Source organism: Salvelinus sp. IW2-2015, linkage group LG9 (assembly GCF_002910315.2).
Source record: "Salvelinus sp. IW2-2015 linkage group LG9, ASM291031v2, whole genome shotgun sequence".
Taxonomy (NCBI): Eukaryota; Metazoa; Chordata; class Actinopteri; order Salmoniformes; family Salmonidae; genus Salvelinus; species Salvelinus sp. IW2-2015.
In genome coordinates this window covers 29,708,519-29,725,780 of record NC_036849.1, presented here as the reverse complement: position 1 = coordinate 29,725,780, position 17,262 = coordinate 29,708,519, and the positions used below count along the sequence as shown (strand labels likewise).

General features: G+C 43.8%; 1 protein-coding gene across 3 annotated transcripts in view; it reads left to right on the top strand.

Annotated features, from left to right (window-relative positions):
- LOC111968926 (leucine zipper protein 1) overlaps nucleotides 1–14,124 on the top strand; it is a 65,655-nt gene extending 51,531 nt beyond the window's left edge. For all 3 annotated transcript variants that reach the window (XM_023994899.3, XM_023994900.3, XM_023994901.3), the window contains 2 exons: nucleotides 950–1,224; nucleotides 8,736–14,124. In XM_023994899.3, the coding sequence (XP_023850667.1) occupies nucleotides 950–1,183 (234 nt within the window). In that variant the 3' untranslated portion in view covers nucleotides 1,184–1,224; nucleotides 8,736–14,124. The remainder of the gene's footprint in view (nucleotides 1–949; nucleotides 1,225–8,735) is intronic.
- The last annotated feature ends 3,138 nt before the right edge of the window (nucleotides 14,125–17,262 follow it).

Sequence of the window (17,262 nt, the reverse complement as noted above, 5' to 3'; positions counted from 1 at the left end):
GGCGTTCCTCGGACATTTCCTCTGCTCATGTGGCAGATCAAATTGCTTAACAACGTTTAAAATGTGACATTCATCCAGCAGAAATATTCTCTGGAATTAAGATTTAGTCATGTCCCTAGTACCTCACACAGAGGGAATGAACTTGGAGAATGTTCCTTCTGGTATTTTTGCACACATTGCTTATTTTGGTCACTGAACTGGAAGACTAGACTTTAGTGTAGGTCCACCCAACCCGGAAACTTTTTCATACACTTTTGTTAGAATAAGGAGTCATGTGAACTATCCGCATCCACAGGAGAAATGTGAAGATGGCTCAGAAAATAATGCTGTGGTTTGGTGTACATTTGGTGTTCAGGAAGCCTAATTTACATATGATTACACTCGAAGTACAACGGGACCCAACTGTTCGGTGCTAATGCTGTAATCAATGCAGAATGTACTCTGGTCATTTCCTCCCTTTGGGGTGAATAGAACAGGAAGTTGCCATGTTTGGCCTGCCCTGCCAGTTTGGCAGCCTCTCGCGTTGTAGTGGGCTTCCTGTCTGCCTGCCCGTCATCCCTGGGAAATGCAGATCGGCCATTAAGGGTAATTGGCAACGTTCTGCAGCGGCAGGAAGGATGGGATTCCAGCCAACTGTTACTAGTTACAGTACTTCAGCCTTTTTAAACTGAAATCATAGGCCTTTGCTTTCAGACGTTTAGAAACTGCACTGTCATCTATCACGTTCCTAGAACAATGTCATTTGAGGTTGCGTGRAAGTACGCAAGTAGGTTTTATAGGGGGCTCGTTTGCTAGTCGAGYCCCATGTAAATGATATCACTGGGGTATCTTGTTTTTTCTCCCCATGTTTAGAGGCCATATCCACAGCCGCCTCGGCTTGCTAAGATTTCCCTTCTCACAGGCTGTTAAGTTAATTATCTAAGTGTTGTTTCTGTTTCGCTGTGACTAGGCCGCTGACGACACGGACCTCAACCCTGGGTCGTGGAGGACGAGGCCGGCGCCCGGTGACTTAGATCCCTATGAGAGCGAGAGGAGCTCCACGACAGATGTAGGGTCCAGCAGAGGGATGAGGACCACAGCTTCCAGGCCAGCGCTCTTGTCCAATAGGGGTCATGCTGGCCGGGCGGAGGGAAGAACTGGGCGCGGCAATCGACAGTGGAGCAATCGTCAGACCGACGACTAAACCGGCCAACCGTCTTAGTCTCTCCGCTTCATAATATCCAGGTAGGATATGTCAAAGAGAAGTCCCAGGAACCTGCTGTCTGGCCTAGCATTGCTGATTGATAAGAGTATGTTTAATGTCTGATGAGGTTGATATATATTGTCTGATAAAGTTTATATAGTAGGCGTGTAACGATACATTTACATTTACATTTAAGTCATTTAGCAGACGCTCTTATCCAGAGCGACTTACAAATTGGTGCATTCACCTTATGATATCCAGTGGAACAACCACTTTACAATAGTGCATCTAACTCTTTTAAGGGGGGGGGGGGTTAGAAGGATTACTTTATCCTATCCTAGGTATTCCTTAAAGAGGTGGGGTTTCAGGTGTCTCGGAGGTGGTGATTGACTCCGCTGACCTGGCGTCGTGAGGGAGTTTGTTCCACCATTGGGGTGCCAGAGCAGCGAACAGTTTTGACTGGGCTGAGCGGGAACTGTACTTCCTCAGAGGTAGGGAGGCGAGCAGGCCAGAGGTGGATGAACGCAGTGCCCTTGTTGGTGGTAGGGCCTGATCAGAGCCTGAAGGTACGGAGGTGCCGTTCCCTCACAGCTCCGTAGCAAGCACCATGGTCTTGTAGCGATGCGAGCTTCAACTGGAAGCCAGTGGGAGGAAAGTGGAGGAGCGGGGTGACGTGAGAGAACTTGGGAAAGTTGAACACTAGACGGGCTGCGGCGTTCTGGATGAGTTGTAGGGGTTTAATGGCACAGGCAGGGAGCCCAGCCAACAGCGATACACTTATTCATCCCAAACCGTTCTGTATGGGGAGCTCGGTTCGGTCTGCACTGTGAACCCGACTGAATGAATGAGATATATAAAAAATAAATATCCCTTGTTTTTCAAAGATAATTTGTAAAAATCCAAAATAACTTCACAGATCTTCATTGTAAAGGGTTTAAACACTAATGAATGAACCATAGACAATTAATGAACATGCACCTGTGGAACGGTTGTTAAGACACTAACAGCTTACAGACGGTAGGCAATTAAGGTCACAGTTATGAAAACTTAGGACACTAAAGAGGCCTTTTTACTGACTCTGGAAAAACACCAAAAGAAAGATGCCCAGGGTGCCTTAGGCACGTTCACGTTCAAAATGCTGCAAGGAGGCACGAGAACTGCAGATGTGGCCAGGGAAATAAATTGCAATGTCCGTACTGTGAGATGCCTAAGACAGCGCTACAGGGAGACAGGACGAACAGCTGATCGTTCTCGCAGTGGTAGACCACGTGTAACAACACCTGCACAGGATCGATACATCGGAACATCACACCTGCGGCACAGGTACAGGATGGCAACAACAACTGCCCGAGTTACACCAGGAATGCACAATCCCTCCATCAGTGCTCAGACTGTCCGCAATAGGCTGAGTGAGGCTGGACTAGGGGCTTGTAGGCCTGTTGTAAGGCAGGTCCTCACCAGACATCACCGGCTTTGTGTCACCAGGGGTGAGGGTCGGATTCGCGTTTATCGTCGAAGGAATGCGCGTTACACCGAGGCCTGTACTCTGGAGCGGGATCGAGGTGGAGGGTCCGTCTGGGGCGTTGTGTCACAGCATAATCGGACTGTGCCTGCAAGGACAACAAGCTATCTCAATACTGTGCGTTACAGGAAAGACATCCTCCTCCCTCATGTGATGCCCTTCCTGCAGGCTCATCCTGACATGACCCTCCAGCATGACAATGCCACCAGCCATACTTTTCGTTCTGTGTGTGATTCCCTGCAAGACAGGAATGTCAGTGTCCTGCCATAGCCAGCGAAGAGCCTGGAGCTCAATCCCATTGAGCACGTCTGGGACCAGTTGGAGGGTGAGGGCTAGGGCCATTCCCCCCAGAAATGTCCGGGAACTTGCAGGTGCCTTGGTGGAAGAGTGGGGTAACATCTCACAGCAAGAACTGGCAAATCTGGTGCAGTCCACAAGGAGGAGATGCACTGCAGTACTTAATGCAGCTGGCGGCCACACCAGATACTGACTGTTACTTTTGATTTTAACCCCCCCCCCACCTTCGTTAGGGACACATTATTCAACTTTCTGTTAGTCACATGTCTGCGGATTTGTTCAGTTTTGTCCCAGTTGTTGAATTCTTATGTTCATACAAATATTACAGCATGTATAAGTTTCTGACTGAAAGAATAAAGCTCAGTTAATCATGAGAGGACGTTTCTTTTTTTAAATAGTTTATATGTCTAACTACAGACACGACCATTCAAAAGTTTGGGGTCACTTTGAAATGTCCTGTTTTTATTAAATAACAGCAAATATTTTGTCACATTAAATAACCAAATTGATCAGAAATACAGTGTAGACATTGTTAATGTTGTAAATGACTGGTAGCTGGAAAACGGCAGATTTTTTATGGAATATCTACATAGGTGTACGGAGGCCATTATCAGCAACAATCACTCCTGTGCTCCAATGGCACGTTGTGTTAGCTAATCAAGTTTATCATTTAAAAGGCTAATTGAAAACCCTTTTGCTATTGTTAGCACAAATGAAAACTGGCCTTTAGACTAGTTGAGTATCTGGAGCATCAGCATTTGTAGGTTCAATTACAGCTCAAAATGGCCAGAAACAAAGCACTTTCTCTGAACTCATCAGTCTATTCTTGTTCTGAGAAATGAAGGCTATTCCATGCGAGAAATTGCCAAGAAACGAATATCTCGTACAGCGCTGTGTACTACTCCTTCACAGAATAGCGCAAACTGGCTCTAACCAGAATAGAAAGAAGAGTGATGGTTGCTGATAACAGGCCTCTGTACACCTATGTAGATATCCATTTTAAAAAATCTGCCTTTTCCAGCTACAATAGTCATTTAAAACATTAACAATGTCTACATACCTATCATCTGATCAATTTGATGTCATTTTAACGGACAAAAATGTGTTATCTTTCAATACAAGGACATTTCTAAGTGCCCCAAACTTTTTGAGTGTGTGTATTTGAGATTCTTCAAAGTAGCCGCCTTTGCCTTGATGACAGCTTTGTACATCTTGGCATTCCTCAACCAGCTTCACCTGGAATGTTTTTCCAACAGTCTTGAAGGAGTTCCCACATATGCTGAGCACTTGTTGGCTGCTTTTCCTTCACTCTGCGGTCCACTCATCCCAATACCATCTCAATTGGGTTGAGGTCGGGTGATTGTGGAGTCAGGTCATGCTGATGCAGCAATCCATTACTCTCCTTGTTCAAATAGCCTTACACACCCTGGAGGTGTGTTGGGTCATTGTGCTCTGTTGAACAAACATAATATGATAGTCCAAAGCGAAAGCATGATGGATGGCGTATCGTGTAGAATGATATGGTAGCTGCTGGTTAAGTGTGCCATGAATTATAAAAGTCACTGAAGTGTCACCAGCAAAGCACCCCACACCATCACACACTCCTCCATGCTTCACGGAGAACGCACACATGCGAAGATCATCCGGTCACCTACTCTGTGTCTCACAAGGCACACCTGTTAATTGAAATGCATTCCAGGTGACTACCTCATGAAGCTGGTTGAGAGAATGCCAAGTGTGCAAAGCTGTCATCAAGGCAAAGGTGGCTACTTTGAAGAATCTAAATACATTTTGATTTGTTTAACACTTTTTGCTTACTGCATGATTCCATATGTGTTCTATAATGTAGAAAATAGTAAAATAATGAAAAACCCTTGTCCATTCTTTTGACTGGTTGTTGTGTGTGGTGTGTTGTGAAACACTAGCCTATAGGCTATGCCAACACTGCATTGTATGCCTCTTGAGTAAATCTGAGCAGAATTTTTTTTTTACAGGCTTTTCCGTTAAAACAACTACAGCCTTAATTGGCGCATTTCAGACTGTCATTTTGTGAGACGCAGCTGGGAACTAGTTCTACACAATGGCGAGTGTGGGGTCGATAAACCAGGAAGATTCTCCATCGTTTAAATCTTCTGTTTGGAAGAATTTTGGCTTCCAGTAGATTACAGACGGTGAATGGACAGAGAGAGTATGTCTCCACTGCTCAACCAGAACAGCCTCTGCAGCTGCCAACACCTCAAATATGTTGACACGTTTACGTCGGACTGGAGCAAGACGTAAACGCACAAAAAAAGACACAACCTATGCATTCAAGCAGCCCTTCACAGCTGATTCTGACGGGCCAAAAAATTACAAGAGCTATACGGTATGTTTATAGTCGCAGATATGCGCCATCTCCGGTGGTTGAGAATAGGGTGTTTCGGCACCTAGTGAAAGTGCTCGAGACACATTACGAACTTCACCCTATGGCACCCATTTCCAGAAACGGGTAGTACCCGCTCTATATAAGCAAGCTAAATCAGCTGAAGTTGTCAGTGAATTGGCCAATGCACCTTTGTTGCACTTCTACAGATGGATGACCTCCAGGGCTACAGACAGCCCATCACATTACCCCGGAGCAGGAAATGAGAAGTATCTGGCAAAAGATGCCCTTTATGAGAGTCAGTGCACATATTGTTCTCTTTGTAAGGAAACATAATAGCATAGACCTATAAAGTGTCTGAACCATGTTCACATGCATATTGAACTTTATTTAGTGTTGAGAAATCGTGTTTTTTTCACATTTCAAATAATACTAGTGTTGGTACTCCTGTGGTGCCTCTCATCAGGCATTATAAACTCATGATCATATATGGAGTTAGGAATACCAACACTTGGATTTTCTTAAATAAACTCAAATTAACTACAGTGACTGTAGCATTTCATTTTCCTGCTCTACCGAAACTGAAACGTAACCCCAAAACCGCAATAGGTACATGCAACCACGACCCTTCACGTTGTATAGTCATGGCTATTACAGAGCTTCAGTGAGATGAGAAGACTCACGTTGTAGTAGTCATGGCTATTACAGAGCTTCAGTGAGATGAGACCTACGTTGAGTAGTCATGGCTATTACAGAGCTTCAGTGAGATGAGAAGACCCTTCACGGTTGTGTAGTCATGGCTATTACAGAGCTTCAGTGAGATGAGAAGACCCTTCACGTTGTAGTATCTGGCTATTAACAGAGCTTCAGTGAGATGAGAAGACCCTTCACGTTGTAGTAGTCATGCTATTACAGAGTTCAGCAGATGGAGTAAGACCCTCCACGTTGTAGTAGTCATGGCTATGACAGAGTTCAGTGAGATGCAGAACGACGCCTTCACGTTGTAGTAGTCATGCTATACAGAGCTGTCAGTGAGATGAGAAGACCTTCACTGTGTAGTAGTCATGGACTACTACAGAGCTTCAGTGAGATAGAAGACCCCTCACGTTGTACGTAGTACTAGGCTATTACAGAGCTTACATGTGAGATGAGAAGACCCTTCACGTTGTATGTCATGGCTATTACAGAGCTTCAGTGAGATGAGAAGACCCTTCACGTGTAGTAGTCATGGCTTATACAGAGCTTCAGTGAATAGAGAAGACCTTCACGTTGTAGAGTCATGGCTATGTACAGAGCTTCAGTGAGATGAGAGACCCTTCACTTGTAGTAGTCATGCGGCTATACAGAGCTTCAGTGAGATGAGAAGACCCTTCAACGTTGTATGTAGTCCATCGCTATTACAGAGCTTCAGGAGATGAGAAGACCCTTCACGTTGTAGTAGTCATGGCTATTACAGAGTTCAGTAGATGAGGAGACCCTTACGTTGTAGTAGATCATGGCATTAAAGAGCTTCAGTAGATGAGAAGACCCTTCACGTTGTAGTGTCATGGCTATATACAGAGCTTCAGTGAGATGAGGAGACCCTTCACGTTGTAGTAGTCATGGCTATTACAGGAGCTTCAGTGAGATGAGAGACCTCTTCACGTTGTAGTATCATGGTATTACAGAGCTTCAGTGAGATGAGAAGACCTTCACGTTGTAGTAGTCATGGCTATTACAGAGCTTCAGTGAGATGAGAAGACCTTCACGTTGTAGTAGTCATGGCTATACAGAGCTTCAGTGAGATGAGAAGACCCTTCACGTTGAGTAGTCATGGCTATTACAGAGCTTCAGTGAGATGAGAAGACCTTCACGTTGTAGTAGTCATGGCTATTACAGAGCTTCAGTGAGATGAGAAGACCCTTCACGTTGTAGTATCATGGCTTATTACAGAGCTTCAGTGAGATGAGAAGACCCTCAGTTGTAGATCATGGCTATATCAGAGCTTCAGTGAGATGAGAAACCTTCACGTTGTAGTAGTCATGGCTATTACAGAGCTTCAGTGAGATGAGAAGCACTTCACGTTGTAGTATCATGGCTATACAGAGCTTCAGTGAGATGAGAAGACCCTTCACGTTGTAGTAGTCATGGCTATTACAGAGCTTCAGTGAATGAGAAGACCTTCACGTTGTAGTAGTCATGGCTATGACAGAGCTTCAGTGGATGAGAAGACCCTTCACGTTGTAGTAGTCATCGCTATTACAGAGCTTCAGTGAGATGAGAGACCCTTCACGTTGTAGTAGTCATGGCTATACAGAGCTTCAGTGAGATGAGAAGACCTTCACGTTGTAGTAGTCATGGCTATTACAGAGCTTCATAAGTGAGAAGACCCTTCACGTTGTAGTAGTCATGGCTATTACAGAGCTTCGTGAGATGAGAAACCCTTCACGTTGTAGAGTCATGGCTATTACATTCAGTGAGATGAGAAGACCCTTCACGTTGTATGTAGTCATGGCTATACAAGCTCAGTGAGAAGAAGACCTTCACGTTGTAGTATGGTATTACAGAGCTTCAGTGAGAATGATGACGAACCTCACGTTGAGTAGTCATGGTATACAGAGCTTCAGTGAGATGAGAAAGACCCTTCACGTTGTTAGTAGTCATTGGCTATTACAGACCTCAGTGAGATGAGAAGACCCTCACGTTGTAGTAGTCATGGCTATTACAGAGCTTCAGTGAGATGAGAAGACCCTTCACGTTGTAGTAGTCATGGCTATTACAGAGCTTCAGTGAGATGAGAAGACCCTTCACGTTGTAGTAGTCATGGCTATTAACGAGCTCAGTGAGATGAGAAACCCTTCACGTTGTAGTAGTCATGGCTATTACAGAGCTTCAGTGAGATGAGAAGACCTTCCAGTTGTAGTAGTCATGGCTATTACAGAGCTTCAGTGAGATGAGAAGACCCTTCACGTTGTAAGTAGTCATGGCTATTACAGAGCTTCAGTGAGATGAGAAGACCCTTCACGTTGTAGTAGTCATGCTATTACAGAGCTTCATGAGATGAGAAGACCTTCACGTTGTAGAATGGCTATTACAGAGCTTCATGAGTGAGAAGACCCTTCACGTTGTCTCGTCAGTGATAGCCATGACTATTACAACAGGAAGGGTTATCTTCTCATCTCACTGAAGCTCTGTAATACCATGACTACTACTAATTTCTATGGTGGAACTTTTTAGAACTCGGCCAGAGGATAAAAATATGATTCCAGACTGCGCCGCTTGACTGCACTTGTTACTTTAATCAAAGGATGTGCTAGTTTAATTACTCCTACCTCTAATAAGCCACAGCCAGCCCTCTCTGAGTGTACGACTTGTGCTCTCTTTTCTTCCAGAGCTCTCCATCACCCCCAAACTGCACAACAAGGAAGAATGTACTGCGTCCCACATCTCTACCCCCCCCCCCCCCCCCCCCCCTCCCCAGCAACAGCAGTGGCAGGCAAGTTCCTGCCAAGTTCCTGTCCAGCAACAACCCATGCTTCTGAGTCTAAAAACAAGATGGCCACCTGTAAAACCTTCCACTACAACATCCATGTATAAACCCTGGATGACTGACTGGGTGCTGTATTGAAGCCACCGTGCAGCCATCTTGATTTTGGAAGCTATGGAAATGCATTTATTAATGTCTACATACGTTTTTGACATTCTATTACAGACACCTTTGGCAATACTTTTTAAAATATATTATGTGAGCTAAACATAAAAATAAAAAAACTTGATGAAAAAATATCCCTTTAAGTATTTTTTTGTAGAGTACTAATGTTTACTCTCCCCACTACAACAACAAAATACTTAAATACATGTAATTTTGACCTTAAAACATTGAATTGAAATACTCTAGAATACATTCCTATGGAGGACTGCTCATTCTAGGGAGTGCCAATATGGCCGACCGGTGGTTTCAAAGCCTCCCAGTGGTTTATACAGTGTCAGCAATCCAGGGTTTATAAACGTCACTGATCTGCACAGACCACTTCAGTTTTATTATAATATGCCCATATACAGTGTCGCAATGGAGTGGACCTCACCTCTTCGCTTCTTCTCCTACCTGATGTATTATACTGTATTGCTCCGACTTGACAAGGGAGAGACGCTCACTTGGGTGACTGGGTCTACAGATGTGTGTGTGTGTGTGTGGGGGGGGGGGGGCGAGAGAAGAGGGGAGTGACACAGGAAGGAAGGATTTGTTGTCTTTTGGAGTGGACCGTTACAAGACCTCACTTTGAAACTTCCAAGCGGAGCTCCCCCGAGCTGCATGAAGATGTGACCAAAACAGGGAGCGAATTACTTAGATTTTTTAAAACGTCCTCTGATCTCGGAAATGTGTATATATATATATATATATATATATATATGTATATATATATATATTATTATTTTTTTTGCTTAATTTGGTGTGCTTTTGTTCATGTGTTTGCTTCATACTGACAACCATAGCAGTTTTTGCAGGGTTTTATTTTGCACATCGTACACATACACCTATATCTATTTTTAACCTGTGGGCCTAAAAGAGGGTGGACTGTAGGGCTTTGAGGAAGTTTGCATGTTTCAACATAATGTATACGAGGAGCATTTTGGAGTCATGTTTCCCAGCATGTTGTCTGCTTCAAGAACAACAAAGACAAGGACCCTGTCATAGACACGTTCTTATTTTCTTATAGGCTGCAAACTCAATATCCTCTTCAACATCCGTCCCTATGCAATAAGGAAGATAATAGCCAAGTACTTTGATCAACAACCTTCAAATTGTGCTTCATTTGGTTACTCAGTAATTCGCTCCCTGGTGCTCGCCACCGTCTCTTCCCCCTGCTCAACTGGACTCTAGAATTCGTCTATTGGGACACACAGCAGAAAGGAAGGTCCATCCCCTTTTGTCTGCACTCAATGAATGATGGAATGCACTTATTTAAGCTTGGGGGACATGTATTTGTCATCTGGAACAGGACTACTATTCCCATGGTGCTCTGCTTCAGCGCACTTTCCTCCAACTGTAACTGATGCCCTGGATCTAGCAGTAAAATGTGCTGCGCTGCTGTGAACAGCCAATCAGACATAGGAATTCTCCAATCACCACAAGGAACAATCAGTCCAGATACACGCAACTGTGTTTGCGGTGCGATTCGTCTCAACTTYTCCCTGTTTCTATAGAAGTGTATTTTGTTGTAATATTTAAACTGAACTTTTCATTGTTGGATTAGGGAGGGTTCTCTGTCACTCTGGCCAGAAACAGAGATCACTGGGTTGCCATAGAAACAACTAGTCTGGCAGGTGGTGAGGCCTGATGTACTCATACAGGCAATACTCTGGAAACTCTGAACTACAAACTCTGGTAGGAAGTTTCCCCTTGATACTGGTCAGTCATTGTCATTTAGCATTGCCTGTGTAGTAGCAGCCGACCAGCCGTTTCACTGTTTAGCTTTCATATTTATTTGTTATTTACCACAAAATGCATATACCTATTTTTGTCATTGTGAATGTTGCAATTTGGTGATGGGGACCTACCATTTACAGTCCTTTAGATTTCATAGTGTATTGATTATGGGAAATGGAAGAAGTCATTACACACAAAGAATACAAATATAATCACTCAACCCCGAAATCACCACGTTGTATTCCTCTAACCTTGTGGAAATGTGAGGTGCAATTCCCCTCCTGCTGGCTACACATTACTAAGCTGTTGAGCCTAGGCTGTGTGAATTACTCCCTAGTTTTTCAGTCAAGGTTGGTCTAAAGATTGTGTGGACAAGTATAATGAATGCAGTCATCACACATTTGCAAAGATTTTCACATTTGTAGAGAATATTTTATAGAAGACCATTGTGGTTTCAATTGAAGAAAAATTTACAGCCGAGTAAAAGACCCCCAATCTTTTGAATTGAATCGTTTTTTGTTTTCCCCCCAAAAAATCTTCAAAGGACCCATTTTAAAATAATGTTCGCTGSCCAAAATGTTCTGACCTTTCTATTTGCCGGTCAGAAGTGCTCCAGCTCGGCATCATAAAGCATTAGTGTCGCCATGTGGCCCCTTACACGGCTACTGGCCCATCCTGTGAACATGTGTTCAGTGCAAACACACACACCGCTTGATGTTGTTCAGAAGCCCGGCGCTGATGTGCCAAGGGCTACGTGATGACTTACCCACTTCAGAAGGCTTCTGTTGTTGACCAGTCCTCGGTTACCAGGATGACAACCGCCAGAAGGCCACTCATTCCAAATCTGTATTTCCGACATCATCACTTCTTTCCTGCACAGTGGTTCCAGTTTCCCCTCTTCCTCCTCCTTCCCCCTCCTCCCTCCCCTCCAAGAATGCCTTGATTCTTAACGACCGTGATAAGTATTGCTAGGTCTGAGAGCCGTTTTACAGTCTGCCAAAGCTTGCCGGCAGACACTGATATACAGCCCCCGGGTAGCCCAAAGGTCAAGGCTGGAGCTAATCGCGTCTTTCCCTTGGACTTTGGGGGTTATAAATACTGTGAGGAAAGCAAAACGATTTGGCAGCGGCCAGCACTAACCCGAAATGGAGGCAGTTGATGAGTGCCAGTCAGAACTGGCTCGCTCCGATGTGTAAACCAAAATCCACGTGCTGGTTGTCCATCATAGCCAAAGGGTTTATGTGTGATGCTCATATAAAAGTGTCTGTGCAGACTCTTGTTGCGATTCACTCACTGGGGTTTGATAGTCTGCAGTTGGCTAGTGAACTCCAGCCCATCTTAATGAGATGCTGATTTCAGAGGTCCGTGTCAAAGTTGAGCCCAGGAACATCACAGGCTGTCATTCCCATAGACCTACATCACCATGGGTCGGTTATCATATTTCATTGATCCTATGATGCAAGGCCAGCACCCCTGTCTGCTCAGATAATCAAGAGTGATCGCTGCTGTAGGGAGATTGACCTTCTCCGATCATCCCTAATCTGACAGAGGGAGACTAGGTTTAGACAGGAAAAACCTATTTTTGAGATGAGAACTAAACTCTTAACATTCCTCATTATGTAACTTTTGGTGTATAAACATCTGTTATTTACGAACCATTGTTTTTTTCCTCTCTTAGAATGTAGTTAGTGGAGCGGGACCAGAGAGCAGAAATGGCTCTTTGGAGTGACTTGCCATTAGTCCTGTAAGGCCTTTTTTGTAAGGCGAGGGTTCATGGTGTCTTTGGACATCAGAAACGGTAATCTGCACTTAACCAGCACTTAAATTAAGACCCTACATAAGTAAGACCCTACATAAGTAAGACCCTACATAAGTAAGGCCCTACATAAGTAAGACCCTACATAAGTAAGACCCTACATAAGTAAGACCCTACATAAGTAAGACCCTACATAAGTAAGACCCTACATAAGTAAGACCCTACATAAGTAAGACCCTACATAAGTAAGACCCCTTTTAGCCGCCCTTTTGTCAAAAGTTCCATTTGCGTTTATCCCTGAGAAATGTATTCCACTCTTTGTGATTTTATTTTCTTCGCTGAATGTATGGTCATCAAAGATGTTTATATATATATATATATTAAATGTGTGTTTTTGCACCGGCCAAATTGAAAAAGTTGCTTGGAGCAATTGCGAAACAACTCGTCTGATAATGTGAGGAGTTGTGGACTGTCACGTTTATTGTACAGATTATTATAAAGTCCTTTTTTTTTGTTTTTTTTTTGATTTCCTTAGTCATGGCACTTATGTGTGTCTCTGCCTTCTAAAATTGTGCCATAATCATTCCATAGTATTTCCAGTTTACAGTCTGAGACAGCGCCAGTGTTTTCCAAGATGGAGACCCTGTCTCTTCAACTATTTGTGCTGAAATAAGGGGAAATATTCAATTTGAGGGTTTCTTTTGTTTTCAACTCATGTTTTTTTTGTTTCAGTTTTGTAAAACAAAAGATGTTTTATTTTGGAAGCTGTATCGGATAGATTTTATTTAAGAAAATCTTGTAATTTTGTAAAGTGGGCCTTATTGAAATATATGTAGGATTTTGTTGTTGCTAGATATGCATCTTTCTCATTAATGCACTCCTGGAGAGTACTTCCTGTTTTTGTTTTTTTAATGTGAGAGATGTCATGATCTCGAGCTATGACATGAGATGGCAAGCCGACAGAGACTATTGAGAGTAATGTACGTTTTATCAAGAGCGTGTCTGCTCCGTCCACGCAGGCTAAAGTCATTCTCCATGTGGCGTCCTGTTATTAGCGGTTCAGGAATCAGTCATTCTAACAGGTTCTCTGTTTTCTCTCTCATGCATTCAGGGTTTATTCATCTTGTGTGCTGTATGTAAGTGCTGCCAAAGAAAGAGATGTTCAGGACTCGAGACACACACACACCTACACACACTCCAACATGAACAACTGGATATTCTCCACACACACCTACTCACACTCCCACATAGACATACAGAGGAATTTCGTTCTGTACGATCAAGTTGGAAATCATGTATTTTATATTGCAGTGTGTTTATAAATGAATAGAAATGACTCTTAAAGCGGCTGGAGGGAACCAGAAAGAAACATTTATGAAATCAGATCAAAAGGGTTATTGTGGATGTCGCTCCTCTGAGCTTCTCTCTGTGTGTCAGTGATACACAGCAAACTGTGCAGGATGCTTTTTCTGTCCTAGGGTAATATACGTTTGTGCATGTTTAACCTTACCGCGTTCTGCATGTAGGGCTCTCGAAGCTGCCAACTGTACAGTGGATTATGTATTCCAATAAAATAAAATAAAATACCTGTTTGTAACCATGTTTTTGTGTCTATCTTGACTATACTTTGTGTTATGGGAAAGTGGAAAACCCAACCGACTCATTTTAGTTTAATGATTTGACAGCACCTTACCCCAGAGTGTGTATGTATGTGTGTGTGTGCGCGCGCGCGCGCACACAAGTGTGTTTGGGTGAGAGCAACACTTCCATTGCTTTATACCACCTGCAATTGAGGCTTTTCTAGAGAGAGGCTTTTGACTGTGTGCAAACTAGCAGACAAATTAGTCAAATACATCAGGTGATCTGGGGAATGCCTAGTCAGCACACACCGTCTGTTAAACAGCTCCACCAGGTAGTGAGAAGGCTAGGCTTGTTCCCGGACAGTCTTACGGCCAGCAGGTCTAGTAAAAGGGTTATAGAGTTGTTCTGGAGACTTGGATTAGTAACAGCAGTTGCCCAAATGAAGGATTGGCCCAGTTCACAAGTTTTACAACTAAGTGCATTTGATAGCATGCATATTTGTGATAGCATGTTGTGATGGCATGCATATTTTTTACAAGTTTGTCTAAAAATTATTTTAAAACTGTTGTGAAGACACCCGGCACATCAGTTGTACAAACTGAGTGTGAATTATCCCATTAATTGAATTCTGGAAATGTGCTACATGGCTTTAGTTTGGGTCACAATGCAGAAAAGGTTTGGGGAACCACTGTGGAGGTTGAATCAGATCATCACCAGGTCGTCTGCTGGATAGGGACTTCACTGTGAACCCCTGAGCATGGTACACAGGTCCCATCTGGAGTGGCCTAAATGTCACTGTGAACCACTGAGCATGGTACACAGGTCCCATCTGGAGTGACCTAAATGTCATGTGAACCCCTGAGCATGTCCAGGTCCCATCTGGAGTGACCTAAATGTCACTGTGAACCACTGAGCATGGTACACAGGTCCCATCTGGAGTGACCTAAATGTCACTGTGAACACTGAGCATGGTACACAGGTCCATCTGGAGTGGCCTAAATGTCACTGTGAACCACGGAGCATGGTACACAGGTCCCATCTGGATGTGAACTAATGTCACTGTGAACCCTGAGCAGTGGTAAACCAGGTCCCATCTGTGAGTGACCTAAATGTCACTGTGAACACTGAGCATGGTACACAGGTCCCATCTGGAGTGACCTAAATGTCACTGTGAACCACTGAGCATGGTACACAGGTCCCATCTGGAGTGACCTAAATGTCACTGTGAACACGTGAGCATGGTACAAGGTCCATCTGAGTGACCTAAATGTCACTGTGAACCACTGAGCATGGTACACAGGTCCCTCTGAAGTGACCTAAAATGTCACTGTGAACCAATGAGCATGGTACACAGGTCCCATCTGGAGTGACCTAAATGTCACTGTGAACCACTGAGCATGGTACACAGGTCCCATCTGGAGTGACCTAAATGTCACTGTGAACCACTGAGCATGGTACACAGGTCCCATCTGGAGTGACCTAAATGTCACTGTGAACCACTGAGCATGGTACACAGGTCCCATTTGGAGTGACCTAAATGTCACTGTGAACCACTGAGCATGGTACACAGGTCCCATCTGGAGTGACCTAAATGTCACTGTGAACCACGAGCATGGTACACAGGTCCCATCTGGAGTGACCTAAATGTCAGGTGAACCACTGAGCATGGTACACAGGTCCTATCTGGAGTGACCTAAATGTTGTGTGTGTCAAGAATACAAATTAATCATCTCTATGCAAGTTCATATGGTGAGAAAGAACTGTTTCAACTTCCAACTTTTTAATATAAAAACCTAGGAATATTTACTCAATTGGTAGAGCATGGAACTTGCAGCGCCAGGGTTGTGGGTTCGATTCCCACAGCGAACAAATATGAAAATGTATGCACTCACTACTGTAAGTCGCTCTGGATAAGAGCATCTGCTAAATGACTAAAATGTAAAAAATGTCAAACTAAAAAACAGGATGTGGATGTCTGCAGTACTTTCCTGTATACAGACAGATGTGATTTGTGTTTCAAAGTGGTTCTAGAACAATAAGGAACACAAGCTTACATGACTCGCAACCTGTTAGGGCCTGCATTTTGACACTGTGCCCATAGATTATTTTCCATTAATTCTACTGTCATCCTGACTTTGGTCTGAGTACCTCGTCTACGAGTTGATTCTTGGAACTGCTGTCACATCTTGTGACTGGCATCTGCTTTTTATTTTGTGTGTGCATGTGTGTGTACACATTTTCACCCCACCTGTGACGTCTGTACAGACTGCAGTGTGAGTCACAAGGCTGTTGAAGGAGATGCGTTCAGACAGGCCTCAGCCTTGTGTAACTAACCTCRACCAGCAGGGAGACATACACCTGCCAGTAGGAGAGCAAAGTGGTATTTGAGAACTCCAATGGAAACTGTTGTGTGTGTATAATAACGTAAAGCCCACTAGCCACCAACGTCTACCCTGAGCCCCATGGTGAACAACACATGGAAATAACACAGTGCCAACCTTGATGAGAGCTATTTTAATATATTTCCCAACCAAAGTTACTATAGTTAAGTCAAACCTCCCTACTGTGGTCAAGGGGCCCTCATGCCCAGGGGAAATCTCACTAATGATATAGGGGTACTGGTACTAAACTATGTTCCCAAACCGCCGAGTGCAATTTCTCCTTTGGTCCATCAGACCCCTACAATGGCGTTGGTTGCCAAAGCCTTGCCCGGCCACCACACACATGCTCCAGGGAGCAGGCCAATGGTCAGAGGACTGGGAGAATCAGTGCTACTTAGAGGCCACCCAGGTCAGACATGTGTGGCTATATCCTAATTATCTCTCTTTCTTCCCAAAGTGTACACTTGTTCACTGCCCTTTACTGATTTGAAAGGAAATGACTGCTATAAAATCAGGATTCAACATCCATCTATGTTTGAGGATGTTGGGAGATGACATGGAAACCCAACGTGTTCTCAGAGCATTTCGTATTATTCTGTATGTAAATCTGAGATACTACATTTAGTATGTTACATTTTGTACRGTATGTATTCATTTGTGGATGTACAGTTGAAGTCAGAAGTTTACAAACACTTAGGTTGGAGTCAACTTAATTTTCAAACACAAATTTCTTGTTAACAAACCTTAGTTTTGGCAAGTCGGTTAGGACATCT